At 57.7% G+C, this 15,171-nt stretch overlaps 1 protein-coding gene across 1 annotated transcript; it reads left to right on the plus strand.

The window, feature by feature from the left end:
• Window positions 1-964: 964 nt before the first annotated feature.
• On the plus strand, window positions 965-14,769 carry LOC132388007 (chloride channel protein-like; the record flags this gene model as incomplete). The annotated part of the gene is made up of 5 exons (XM_059960341.1): window positions 965-1,161; window positions 7,560-7,648; window positions 10,244-10,282; window positions 12,759-12,857; window positions 14,683-14,769. Coding segments are annotated over 5 exons (511 nt in total), but the record flags the coding sequence as incomplete, so codon positions are not given.
• Between the last annotated feature and the right edge of the window lie 402 nt (window positions 14,770-15,171).

The following is a 15,171-nucleotide window of genomic DNA, read 5'->3' on the forward strand; positions in this document are numbered from 1 at the left end:
GTCAGTGAGACCAGGGGACGGGGGTCAGTGAGACCCGGGGACGGGGGTCTGTGAGACCCGGGGACGGGGGTCTGTGAGACCCGGGGACGGGGGTCTGTGAGACCAGGGGACGGGGGTCTGGGAGACCCGGGGACGGGGGTCTGTGAGACCCGGGGACGGGGGTCTGTGAGACCAGGGGACGGGGGTTTGGGAGACCCGGGGATGGGGGTCAGTGAGACCCGGGGACGGGGGTCTGTGATACCCGGGGACGGTGTCAGTGAGACCCGGGGACGGGGGTCAGTGAGACCCGGGGACGGGGGATTTGGGCGACCCGGGGACGGGGGTCAGTGAGACCCGGGGACGGGGGTCAGTGAGACCATGGGACGGGGGTCAGTGAGACCCGGGAATGGGGGTTAGTGAGACCCGGGGACGGGGGTTTGGGAGACCCGTGGACGGGGGTTAGTGTGACCCGGGGACAGGAGTTTGTTTGACCCGAAGACAGGGGTTTGGGAGACCCGGGGACAGGAGTTTGGGAGACCCGCGGACGGGGGTCAGTGAGACCCGGGGACAGGGGTTAGTGAGACCAGGGGATGGGGGTCAGTGAGACCCGGGGACGGGGGTCTGTGAGACCAGGGGACAGGGGTTTGGGAGACCCGGGGACGGGGGTCAGTGTGACCCAGGGACAGGAGTTTGTTTGACCCGAGGACAGGGGTTTGGGAGACCCGGGGACGGGGGTTTGGGGGACCCGGGGACGGGGGTTTGTGAGATCCGGGGACGGGGGTTAGTGTGACCCGGGGACGGGGGTCAGTGAGACCCGGGGACGGGGGTCAGTGAGACCCGGGGACGGGGGTCAGTGAGACCCGGGGACGGGGGTCAGTGTGACCCGGGGACGGGGGTCAGTGAGACCCGGGGACGGGGGTCTGGGAGACCCAGGGACGGGGGTTAGTGTGACCCGGGGACGGGAGTTTGTTTGACCCGAGGACAGGGGTTTGGGAGACCCGGGGACGGGGGTTTGGGAGACCCGGGGACAGGAGTTTGGGAGACCCGCGGACGGGGTCTGTGATGAGCAAAACTTGAATAGATCCTCACCGTCTTTTCTTTCAAAGCGAGAAGGGACAGATGCAGAGAAGAATCAGTCAACGGATGAGACGAGGCCATCGACCACAACTTACAATGTAAAAGGTGTGAATGAGGTGGAGAACCATCCCATCACACACTCCTGGGGTCAGACACAGCGTATATCTCCCTCCACACCGTCCCATCACACACTCCCGGGGTCAGACACAGCGTATATCTCCCTCCACACCGTCCCATCACACACTCCCGGGGTCAGACACAGAGGGAATCTCCCTCCACACCGTCCCATCAAACACTCCCGGGGTCAGACACAGAGTAAATCTCCCTCCACACCGTCCCTTCACACACTCCCGGGGTCAGACACAGAGTGAATCTCCCTCCACACCGTCCCATCACACACTCCCGGGGTCAGACACAGAGTGAATCTCCCCCCACACCGTCCCATCACACACACCCGGGGTCAGACACAGAGTGAATCTCCCTCCGCACCGTCCCATCACACACTCCCGGGGTCAGACACAGAGTGAATCTCCCTCCGCACCGTCCCATCACACACTCCCGGGGTCAGACACAGAGTGAATCTCCCTCCGCACCGTCCCATCACACACTCCCGGGGTCAGACACAGAGTGAATCTCCCTCCTCACCGTCCCATCACACACTCTCGGGGTCAGACACAGAGTGAATCTCCCTCCACACCGTCCCATCACACACTCCCGGGGTCGGACACAGAGTGAATCTCCCTCCACACCGTCCCATCACACACTCCCGGGGTCAGACACAGAGTGAATCTCCCTCCACACCGTCCCATCACACACTCCCGGGGTCAGACACAGAGTGAATCTCCCTCCACACCGTCCCATCACACACTCCCGGGGTCAGACACAGAGTGAATCTCCCTCCACACCGTCCCATCACACACTCCCGGGGTCAGACACAGAGTGAATCTCCCTCCACACCGTCCCATCACACACTCCCGGGGTCAGACACAGAGTGAATCTCCCTCCACACCGTCCCATCACACTCTCCCGGGGTCAGACACAGAGTGAATCTCCTTCCACACCGTCCCATCACACACTCCCGGGGTCAGACACAGAGTGAATCTCCCTCCGCACCGTCCCATCACACACTCCCGGGGTCAGACACAGAGTGAATCTCCCTCCGCACCGTCCCATCACACCCTCCCGGGGTCAGACACAGAGTGAATCTCCATCCGCACCGTCCCACCACACACTCCCGGGGTCAGACACAGAGTGAATCTCCCTCCGCACCGTCCCATCACACACTCCCGGGGTCAGACACAGAATGAATCTCCCTCCGCACCGTCCCATCACACACTCCCGGGGTCAGACACAGAGTGAATCTCCCTCCGCACCGTCCCATCACACACTCCCGGGGTCAGACACAGAGTGAATCTCCCTCCACACCGTCCCATCACACACTCCCGGGGTCAGACACAGAGTGAATCTCCCTCCACACCGTCCCATCAGACACTCCCGGGGGTCAGACACAGAGTGAATCTCCCTCCACACCGTCCCTTCACACACTCCCGGGGTCAGACACAGAGTAAATCTCCCTCCACACCGTCCCTTCACACACTCCCGGGGTCAGACACAGAGTGAATCTCCCTCCACACCGTCCCATCACACACTCCCGGGGTCAGACACAGAGTGAATCTCCCTCCACACGTCCCATCACACACTCCCGGGGTCAGACACAGAATAAATCTCCCTCCACACCGTCCCTTCACACACTCCCGGGGTCAGACACAGAGTGAATCTCCCTCCACACCGTCCCATCACACACTCCCGGGGTCAGACACAGAGTGAATCTCCCTCCACACGTCCCATCACACACTCCCGGGGTCAGACACAGAGTAAATCTCCCTCCACACCGTCCCTTCACACACTCCCGGGGTCAGACACAGAGTGAATCTCCCTCCACACAGTCCCATCACACACTCCCGTGGTCAGACACAGAGTGAATCTCCCTCCACACGTCCCATCACACACTCCCGGGGTCAGACACAGAGTGAATCTCCCTCCGCCCCATCCAATCACACACTCCCGGGGTCAGACACAGAGTGAATGTCCCTCCACACCGTCCCATCACACACTCCCGGGGTCGGACACAGAGTGACCCTCCCTCCACACCGTCCCATCACACACTCCCGGGGTCAGACACAGAGTGAATCTCCCTCCGCACCGTCCCATCACACACTCCCGGGGTCAGACACAGAGTGAATCTCCCTCCGCACCGTCCCATCACACACTCCCGGGGTCAGACACAGAGTGAATCTCCCTCCAGACCGTCCCATCACACACTCCCGGGGTCGGACACAGAGTGAATCTCCCTCCACACCGTCCCATCACACACTCCCGGGGTCGGACACAGAGTGAATCTCCCTCCACACCGTCCCATCACACACTCCCGGGGTCGGACACAGAGTGAATCTCCCTCCACACCGTCCCATCACACACTCCCGGGGTCCGACACAGAGTGAATCTCCCTCCACACCGTCCCATCACACACTCCCGGGGTCAGACACAGAGTGAATCTCCCTCCACACCGTCCCATCACACACTCCCGGGGTCAGACACAGAGTGAATCTCCCTCCACACCGTCCCATCACACTCTCCCGGGGTCAGACACAGAGTGAATCTCCTTCCACACCGTCCCATCACACACTCCCGGGGTCAGACACAGAGTGAATCTCCCTCCGCACCGTCCCATCACACCCTCCCGGGGTCAGACACAGAGTGAATCTCCATCCGCACCGTCCCACCACACACTCCCGGGGTCAGACACAGAGTGAATCTCCCTCCGCACCGTCCCATCACACACTCCCGGGGTCAGACACAGAGTGAATCTCCCTCCGCACCGTCCCATCACACACTCCCGGGGTCAGACACAGAGTGAATCTCCCTCCACACCGTCCCATCACACACTCCCGGGGTCAGACACAGAGTGAATCTCCCTCCACACCGTCCCATCACACACTCCCGGGGTCAGACACAGAGTGAATCTCCCTCCACACCGTCCCATCACACACTCCCGGGGTCAGACACAGAGTGAATCTCCCTCCACACCGTCCCATCACACACTCCCGGGGTCAGACACAGAGTGAATCTCCCTCCACACCGTCCCATCACACACTCCCGGGGTCAGACACAGAGTGAATCTCCCTCCACACCGTCCCATCACACTCTCCCGGGGTCAGACACAGAGTGAATCTCCTTCCACACCGTCCCATCACACACTCCCGGGGTCAGACACAGAGTGAATCTCCCTCCGCACCGTCCCATCACACACTCCCGGGGTCAGACACAGAGTGAATCTCCCTCCGCACCGTCCCATCACACACTCCCGGGGTCAGACACAGAGTGAATCTCCCTCCACACCGTCCCATCAGACACTCCCGGGGGTCAGACACAGAGTGAATCTCCCTCCACACCGTCCCTTCACACACTCCCGGGGTCAGACACAGAGTAAATCTCCCTCCACACCGTCCCTTCACACACTCCCGGGGTCAGACACAGAGTGAATCTCCCTCCACACCGTCCCATCACACACTCCCGGGGTCAGACACAGAGTGAATCTCCCTCCACACGTCCCATCACACACTCCCGGGGTCAGACACAGAATAAATCTCCCTCCACACCGTCCCTTCACACACTCCCGGGGTCAGACACAGAGTGAATCTCCCTCCACACCGTCCCATCACACACTCCCGGGGTCAGACACAGAGTGAATCTCCCTCCACACGTCCCATCACACACTCCCGGGGTCAGACACAGAGTAAATCTCCCTCCACACCGTCCCTTCACACACTCCCGGGGTCAGACACAGAGTGAATCTCCCTCCACACCGTCCCATCACACACTCCCGTGGTCAGACACAGAGTGAATCTCCCTCCACACGTCCCATCACACACTCCCGGGGTCAGACACAGAGTGAATCTCCCTCCGCCCCGTCCAATCACACACTCCCGGGGTCAGACACAGAGTGAATGTCCCTCCACACCGTCCCATCACACACTCCCGGGGTCGGACACAGAGTGACCCTCCCTCCACACCGTCCCATCACACACTCCCGGGGTCAGACACAGAGTGAATCTCCCTCCGCACCGTCCCATCACACACTCCCGGGGTCAGACACAGAGTGAATCTCCCTCCGCACCGTCCCATCACACACTCCCGGGGTCAGACACAGAGTGAATCTCCCTCCACACCGTCCCATCACACACTCCCGGGGTCGGACACAGAGTGAATCTCCCTCCACACCGTCCCATCACACACTCCCGGGGTCGGACACAGAGTGAATCTCCCTCCACACCGTCCCATCACACACTCCCGGGGTCGGACACAGAGTGAATCTCCCTCCACACCGTCCCATCACACACTCCCGGGGTCCGACACAGAGTGAATCTCCCTCCACACCGTCCCATCACACACTCCCGGGGTCAGACACAGAGTGAATCTCCCTCCACACCGTCCCATCACACACTCCCGGGGTCAGACACAGAGTGAATCTCCCTCCACACCGTCCCATCACACTCTCCCGGGGTCAGACACAGAGTGAATCTCCTTCCACACCGTCCCATCACACACTCCCGGGGTCAGACACAGAGTGAATCTCCCTCCGCACCGTCCCATCACACCCTCCCGGGGTCAGACACAGAGTGAATCTCCATCCGCACTGTCCCACCACACACTCCCGGGGTCAGACACAGAGTGAATCTCCCTCCGCACCGTCCCATCACACACTCCCGGGGTCAGACACAGAGTGAATCTCCCTCCGCACCGTCCCATCACACACTCCCGGGGTCAGACACAGAGTGAATCTCCCTCCACACCGTCCCATCACACACTCCCGGGGTCAGACACAGAGTGAATCTCCCTCCACACCGTCCCATCACACACTCCCGGTGTCAGACACAGAGTAAATCTCCTTCCACACCGTCCCATCACACACTCCCGGGGGTCAGACACAGGGTGAATCTCCCTCCACACCGTCCCATCAGACACTCCCGGGGGTCAGACACAGAGTGAATCTCCCTCCACACCGTCCCATCACACACTCCCGGGGTCAGACACAGAGTAAATCTCCCTCCACACCGTCCCTTCACACACTCCCGGGGTCAGACACAGAGTAAATCTCCCTCCACACCGTCCCTTCACACACTCCCGGGGTCAGACACAGAGTGAATCTCCCTCCACACCGTCCCATCACACACTCCCGGGGTCAGACACAGAGTGAATCTCCCTCCACACGTCCCATCACACACTCCCGGGGTCAGACACAGAATAAATCTCCCTCCACACCGTCCCTTCACACACTCCCGAGGTCAGACACAGAGTGAATCTCCCTCCACACCGTCCCATCACACACTCCCGGGGTCAGACACAGAGTGAATCTCCCTTCGCACCGTCCCATCACATACTCCCGGAGTCAGACACAGAGTGAATCTCCATCCGCACCGTCCCATCACACACTCCCGGGGTCAGACACAGAGTGAATCTCCCTCCGCACCGTCCCATCACACACACCCGGGGTCGGACACAGAGTAAATCTCCCTCCACACCGTCCCATCACACACTCCCGGGGTCAGACACAGAGTGAATCTCCCTCCGCACCGTCCAATCACACACTCCCGGGGTCAGACACAGAGTGAATCTCCCTCCACACCGTCCCATCACACACTCCCGGGGTCAGACACAGAGTGAATCTCCCTCCGCACCGTCCCATCACATACTCCCGGGGTCAGACACAGAGTGAATCTCCCTCCACACCGTCCCATCACATACTCCCGGGGTCAGACACAGAGTGAATCTCCCTCCACACCGTCCCATCACACACTCCCGGGGTCAGACACAGAGTGAATCTCCCTCCACACCGTCCCATCACACACTCCCGGGGTCAGACACAGAGTGAATCTCCCTCCGCACCGTCCCATCACACACTCCCGGGGTCAGACACAGAGTGAATCTCCCTCCACACCGTCCCATCACATACTCCCGGGGTCAGACACAGAGTGAATCTCCCTCCACACCGTCCCATCACACACTCCCGGGGTCAGACACAGAGTGAATCTCCCTCCGCACCGTCCAATCACACACTCCCGGGGTCAGACACAGAGTGAATCTCCCTCCGCACCATCCCATCACACACTCCCGGGGTCAGACACAGAGTGTATCTCTCTCCGCACCGTCACATCACACACTCCCGGGGTCAGACACAGAGTGTATCTCCCTCCGCACCGTCCCATCACACACTCCCGGGGTCAGGCACAGAGTGAATCTCCCTCCACACCGTCCCATCACACACTCCCGGGGTCAGACACAGAGTGAATCTCCCTCCACACCGTCCCATCACTCAATCCCGGGGTCAGACACAGAGTGTATCTCCCTCCGCACCGTCCCATCACACACTCCCGGGCTGACACTGGGGGACGTGTCGAGTTGCGAGACGAGCGATTTCTCATGTGTTTCGTTTCTCTCCGCAGACCCCAAGCAGGACGGATCACAGAAGACCACCCTGAGGAACTTATTCTCTTCTTTGAGAAGAAATACTCCAGAGGCCAACCCTCTGCAGGTCAACTCCCTGCCCCGCCCTCCGAGCCTTCGAACTCCTTCCCTGCGGCCCATTCACTGTCAGTCACCGTCCCCGCATCCCTCCCCTATCCGGTCCTCTCTGAGATTAGGGTCCCGAATCTGCTCACCGTTCCCCGAGTGAGGTCTCACCAGTGCTTTACAAAGCCTCAACATCACTTACTCGTTTTTATATTCTACTCCTCTCGAAATGAACTCGAAAATAACATTTGCCTTCCTCACCACCAACTCAACCTGCAAGTTAACCTTCAGGGTGTTCTGCGCGAGGACTCCCCAGTCTCTCCAGCCTGTGCTACTGAGGAGGGAGATGTGTCCCACCTCACACTTCTCCGGGCTGAACTCCATCTGCCACTTCTCAGCCCACTTCTGCATCCTATGATGGGGTCCGAGGTCTCAGCTCCCCGGAAGCGGCTCCGCGGGCCGAGGCGGCGGTTCAGAAGGCCGAGGGCTTCTGTTAGTCGGGGCATCGAGTTCAAAAGTCAGGAGGTGACGTTGGAACGGCGGGGCCCCGTCCGGAGAATCGCACCCGGTCCTGGTCGCCCCACTGCAGGAAGGGTGTCGGGGCTTCGGGGAGGGGGCAGAAGAGGGTCGAAGGGATCCTGCCCGGTTCGGAGGGTCCGTGCTCTCACGGGAGGCCGGGGAAACTTGGGCTGTTTCCTCCGGAGCGACGGAGGCCGAGGGGAGATCGGAGAGAGGTTTACAAGATTGTGGGAGGCACAGACAGAGCGGGCAGAGAGTATCTGTTCCCCGGGGGTTGAAATCTCTAACACCGGGGGGCAGGTATTGAAGGTGCGGTGGGGGGGGTGTGAGGGGTAAGTTTTTTTACCCAGAGAGTGGTGGGTGTCTGGAAACGCTCTGCCTGGGGTGGTGGGGGAGGCATACACATTGGAGGCTTTTGAGAGACATTTGGAGGGGCACAGGGATGCGAGGAAGGTGGAAGGGTGTGGAAAGGGTGTCGTTTAGTTGCCCGTTGGATGGGCAGTCTGTTTGGGTGGCTGAAGGGCCTATGCATGTGCTGTACTGGTCTGTGTTCCCGCGTGCCCAGTCGTTCTCCGTGTAAACTCTGCCCTCTCAGGCCCCGCCTGTCCCCCGAAGTGCCACACCTCACACTTGCCTGCATTAAGTTCCAGCTGCCACTTTTAGAAGCACGGAAAACCCACAGCACAATACAGGCCATTCGGCCCACAAAGCTGTGCTGATCATGTCCCTACCTCAGAAATTACCAGGCTTACCCACAGCCCTCTATTTTACTAAGCTCCATGTACCTGTCCAGGAGTCTCTTAAAAGACCCTCTCGTATCCCCCCAAACCCACCGTCGCCGGCAGCCCATTCCACACACTCACCACTCTCTGAGTGAAAAACTCACCCCTGACATCTCCTCTGTACCTGCTCCCCAGCATCTTAAACCTGTGTCCTCTTGTGGCAACCATTTCAGCCCCGGGGAAAAAGCCTCTGACTATCCACACGATCAATACCCCTCATCATCTTGTACCCCTCGATCGGGTCACCTCTCACCCTCCGTCGCTCCGAGGAGAAAAGGCCGAGTTCACTCAACCTATTCTCACAGGGCACGCTCCCCAATCCAGGCAACATCCTTGTAAATCTCCTCCGCACCCTTTCTATGGTTTCCACGTCCTTCCTGTAGTGAGGCGACCAGAACTGAGCACAGTACTCCAAGTGGGGTCTGACCAGGATCCTATAGAGCTGTAACATTACCTCTCGGCTCCTAAACTCAATCCAGGCAACATCCTTGTAAATCTCCTCCGCACCCTTTCTATGGCTTCCATGTCCTTCCTGTAGTGAGGCGACCAGAACTGAGCACAGTACTCCAGGTGGGGTCTGACCAGGGTCCTATAGAGCTGTAACATTACCTCTCGGCTCCTAAACTCAATCCCACGATCGATGAAGGCCAATACACCGTCCGCCTTCTTAACCACAGAGTCAACCTGCGCAGCTGCTTTGAGCGTCCTATGGACTCGGACCCCAGGATCCCTCTGATCCTCCACACTGACAAGAGTCTGACCATTAATACTATATTCTGCCATCATATTTGACCAACAAAATGAACCAACTCTCACTTCTCTGGGTTGAACTCCATCTGCCACCTCTCAGCCCAGTTGTGCATCCTATCGATGTCCCGCTGTAACCTCTGACAGCCCTCCACACTATCCACAACACCCCCAACCCATTTTCAGCCTCCCGTTCCCCCTCTCCCACCTCTGCTCCTCCCCCATCGCCCTCCCCCCTCACTGATGCACGCTCCGTCCGTTCCCCCCCCGTCTCACGGCCTCTCTCTCGCTCCCCCTCCAATGCATGCTCTGTCCGTTCCCCCTCTGTCTCGCGGCCTCTCTCTCCCTCCCCCCTCTCTGATGCACGCTCCGTCCGTTACCCCCCCCCCCGTCTTGCGGCTTCTCTCTCGCTCCCCCTCCAATGCATGCTCCGTCCGTTCCCCCCCTGTCTCGCGGCCTCTCTCTCCCTCCCCCCTCTCTGATGCACGCACCGTCCGTTCCCCCCCCCCCCCCGTCTCGCGGCTTCTCTGTCGCTACCCCCCCTCTGATGCTCCCAAGTTTACCCACAGGAGCCGTCCAGCCTGGGAGAAAGTCTGAAGTTAGAAGAGGTGAGTTCACTCCCCCCGGGGCCGATTCAGACCCCACTCCCTCTCTTCCCTAACCCAGGGATCACTGGGACAAGGATGGGGGGGGGTGGGGTGGTGTGGGGAGGGGGGTATATATTGGGGTTGGGTTGATAACTGTGATAGTGGAATTTCCAGCCTCATTTATATTTGACTTTGATGGACTCAGATCTCGGTGTCCTGGGCAAGTCTCGTATTGGGATTGCGACAGGAGCCCTGAAATTCCTTGTCAGCTTTCTTCTGTAGTTCTTGCTCCTTAAAACTTCTCACCTGTGTCTTCTAGAGCAAAACAGTATTATTGCCCCTCCAGGAAGCTGCCACCTGAGTCCCTCCGTCCTGTTCTGGGGTTCTCACTGATCATCTTGTCCAGATCCTGCCTTAAGCTGACCTTCAAGTTATCTTCAAGTTCTTCGGGGTTTTCCTTGATCCCGCCCGCCAAGGCCTTCTCATGTCCCCTTCTGGCTCTCCTAATCTCCTTCTTAAAATCCTCCCTGTTAGCCTTATAATCTTCTAGATCTCTATCATGACCCAGTTTTTCGAACCTTTCGTAAGCTTTTCTTCTTGACTGGGCTATCTCTACTCCCTTTCTTGAACAAGGGAACAACATCCGCAACCCTCCAATCCTCCAGAACCTCTCCCGTCCCCACTGATGATGCAAAGGTCATCGCCAGAGGCTCAGCCATTTCCTCCCTCACCTCCCACAGCAGCCTGGGGTACATCCCATCCGATCCCAGTAACTTATCCAACTTGATGCTTTCCAAAAGCTCCAGCACACCCTCTTCCTTAATGTCTACATGCTCGAGCTTTTCAGTCCGCTGTAAGTCATCCCCACAATCGCCAAGATCCTTTTCCGTAGTGAATACTGAAGCAAAGTCTTCATTAAGTACGTCTGCTATCTCCTCCGGTTCCATACACACTTCTCCACTGTCACACTTGATTGGTCCTATTCTCTCACGTCTTATCCTCTTGCTCTTCACATACTTGTAGAATGCCTTGGGGTTTTCCTTGATCCCGCCCGCCAAGGCCTTCTCATGGCCCCTTCTGGCTCTCTTAATTTCATTCTCAAACTCCTTCCTGTTAGCCTTATAATCTTCTAGATCTCTATCATTACCCAGTTTTTCCAACCTTTCATAAGCTTTCCTTCTTGACTGGATTTCCACACCACAGTTCCTGTACCCAACCATCCTTTCCCTGTCCCATTGGAACGTACCCATGCAGAACCCCACACGCGATTATCCACTTTGGGCATGGTTTGAGAATAAGGGGTAGGTCATTTAGGACAGAGTTAAGGAGAAACTTCTTCTCCCAGAGAGTTGTGGGGGTGTGGAATGCACTGTCTCGGAAGGCAGTGGAGGCCAATTCTCTGGATGCTTTCAAGAAGGAGCTAGATAGGTATCTTATGGATAGGGGAATCAAGGGATATGGGGACAAGGCAGGAACCGGGTATTGATAGTAGATGATCAGCCATGATCTCAGAATGGCGGTGCAGGCTCGAAGGGCCGAATGGTCTACTTCCGCACCTCTTGTCTATAAGTATCCCCTGAACATTTACCACATTTCCTCCGTATGTTTCCCTGAGAACTTCTGCTCCCAATTTAAGCTTCCATCGGGAGGAGACGGGGAGAGAATTCAAAATGCAGAGATGCAAAGGGACTTGTGCAGGATACCCTAAAGGTTGACCTCCAGGTTGAGTCGGTGGTGAAGAAGGCGAATGAGATGTTGGCATTCATTTCTAGAGGAATAGAGTACAGGAGCAGGGATGCGATGTTGAGGCTCTGTGAGGCCCTCGTGAGACCACACTTGGGGTACTGTGTGCAGTTTTGGGCTCCTTATTGTAGAAAGGATGTGCTGACATTGGAGAGGATTCAGAGAAGATTCGTGGGGCGCGTGGGGTCCTTCACAATACTGCCAGCGCATAGTGTAAACGTCTGTAATTCCAGGAATGAAAGGGTTACCGTACGAGGAACGTCCAGCAGCTCTTGGGCTGCATTCCCTGGAGTTCAGGAGAATGGGGGGGGGGGGGGATCTCGTAGAAACATTCGCAATGTGGAAAGGCCTGAACAGATGAGATATGGCAAAGTTATTTCCCGTGGTAGGGGACTCCAGGAGAAGAGGGCACGATTTCAGGATTGAAGGACGTCCATTTGGAACGGAGATGTGGAGAAATTACTTTGGTCAGAGGGTGGTCAATCTGTGGAATCTGTTGCCACGAGCGACTGTGGGGGCCAAGTCACTGGGAGCATTTAAGGCAGAGACAGACAGGTTCCTGATTAGCCAGGGGATCAGAGGGTATGGGGTGAAGGCAGGGGGAGTGGGGATGACTGAAAGAATTGGATCAGCCCGTGATTGAATGGCGGGGCAGACTCGATGGGCCGAACGGCCTACTCCCCCCCCCGCAGATTGTCTGGTGATCTTCCGGTCTTGTGACTGTCTGTCTCGGACGTGACTCTCAACCTTCCAGGTAATCGGGTGGGAGAGGAGAGATGCCACCGTCAGCTTCGAAGCCTGCCGCATCGACCCCTCGCCCTACCAGCTGGTAGAGAAGACGTCGCTGCAGAAGGTGAGGGCCGGGTCGGGGCGCTGAGTCGACCTCGCGTCGTCCGCAGGCATGAGGGGTAAAAAAAAAATCGGTCCGTTACGAATGTGGTCAATAGTCCGGACGACGGGACAGTCGATACAACGTAGAAATAAAGTTGTACCAGCGTGGATTAATCGGCCTGCTGGAGGAGGCTGTCCCGGAGCCCGCCGGTCCTGGCTTTTCAGCTGCGGTACCGTTTCCCGGACGGCAGCAGCCCGAGCAGTTTGTGGTTGGGGTGACTCGGGGCCCCCAGTGATCCTTCGGGCCCCTGTTTTTACACTCCTGTCTCTGTAAACGTCCTGAATGGTGGGAGGTCCGCACTCTACATTGTCCAAGGCGTTGGCGAGGCCGAATTTGGAGTATTGTGCAGGACTGTCACATGTTGAAAGATTGGAGCGACTGGGCATGCTGGCCTTTATAACAAGAGGAGTTGAGTATAGGAGTTGGGATGTAATGTTAAAATTGTACAAGGCGTTGGTGAGGCTGAATTTCGAGTATTGTGTACAGTTCTGGTCATTGAATGATCGGAAGAATTATCAACAAAATAGAGAGAGTACAGAGGAGATTTACTAGAACGTTACCTGGGTTTCAGCACCTGAGTCACAGGGAAAGGTTGAACAAGTTAGGTCTTTATTCTTTGGAGCGTAGAAGGTTGAGGGGGGCTTGATAGGGGCATTTAAAATTATGAGGGGGATGGATAGAGTTGACGTGGATTGGCTTTTTCCATTGAGAGTAGGGGAGATTCAAACAAGAGGACATGAGTTGAGAATTAGGGGGCAAAAGTTTAGGGTTAACACGAGAGGGAGTTTCTTTACTCAGAGAGTGGAACGAGCTTCCAGTAGAAGTGGTAAAGGCAGGTTCGGTATTGTCATTTAAAGTAAAATTGGGTAGGTATATGGACAGGAAAGGAATGGAGGGTTATGGGCTGAGTGCGGGTTGGTGGGACTAGGTGAGAGTCAGCGTTTGGCACGGTCTAGAAGGGCCGAGATGACCTGTTTCCGTGTGTAATTGTGATATGGTTATATGGGCCAGTGGGACTAGGTGAGAGTCAGCGTTCGGCACGGACTAGAAGGGCCGAGATGGCCAGTTTCCGTGCTTGAATTGTGATATGGTTATATGGGCCAGTGGGACTAGGTGAGAGTCAGCGTTCGGGCACGGACTAGAAGGGCCGAGACGGCCTGTTTCCGTGTGTAATTGTGATATGATTATATGGGCCAGTGGGACTAGGTGAGAGTCAGTGTTCGGCACGGACTAGAAGGGCCGAGATGACCTGTTTCCGTGTGTAATTGTGATATGGTTATATGGGCCAGTGGGACTAGGTGAGAGTCAGCGTTCGGCACGGACTAGAAGGGCCGAGATGACCTGTTTCCGTGTGTAATTGTGATATGGTTATATGGGCCAGTGGGACTAGGTGAGAGTCAGCGTTCGGCACGGACTAGAAGGGCCGAGATGGCCTGTTTCCGAGCTGTAATTGTGATATGGTTATATGGGCCAGTGGGACTAGGTGAGAGTAAGCGTTCGGCACGGACTAGAAGGGCCGAGACGGCCTGTTTCCGTGCTGGAATTGTGATATGGTTATATGGGCCAGTGGGACTAGGTGAGAGTAAGCGTTCGGCACGGACTAGAAGGGCCGAGACGGCCTGTTTCCGTGCTGGAATTGTGATATGGTTATACAGATGTGCTGGGCTGTCCGATCCCAGAGTCCTGCGACTGACAGTCACAGCGAGGGGCGTGTCAAGGGGGGGTGCGTGGGAGTCATCTGTGGCCCCTGTCCGCCCCTCACTCTCCCTTCTCTCCCGCCCCACAGACGCACACCCTCTTCAGCCTCCTGGGACTGGACCGAGCGTACGTCACCAGCATGGGCAAGCTGGTCGGGGTGGTGGCCCTGAAGGAGGTGGGTACGCCCGGCCTGTGCAGAGTGCGTCCCCAGAATCTCGCCCCCGCCAGACACGTAATCCCCTCATCCGGTTCATGGCACCTTCCTCGCTCACCCACCTGTCTCCCCGCACACTTTGTCCGCCCACTCGGCCCCCCCTCTTGTCTCCGCCCGCTTGCCCCCGCTCTCAGCCCTTCCCCCAGCCTCGCCTGACATCGCCCTTCTCTGCCCCGTCTCGCACTCCCTCAGCCCGCTGCACGTCTGTTCACCCACCCCCTCACCCTGCCGTGTCCGTCAGCCGTCTCTCTCCCCCCTCAGCCCCTCTCTCACACTCCCACTGTCGCTGCCCCCTCTGTGAGCCCCTCCAGCTTGGGTGCCCCACCACTCGCTCAACCCTGCACACTCAACCGATCTTCTCCC

Source organism: Hypanus sabinus, unplaced genomic scaffold, assembly GCF_030144855.1.
Source record: "Hypanus sabinus isolate sHypSab1 unplaced genomic scaffold, sHypSab1.hap1 scaffold_2486, whole genome shotgun sequence".
Classification (NCBI taxonomy): domain Eukaryota; kingdom Metazoa; phylum Chordata; class Chondrichthyes; order Myliobatiformes; family Dasyatidae; genus Hypanus; species Hypanus sabinus.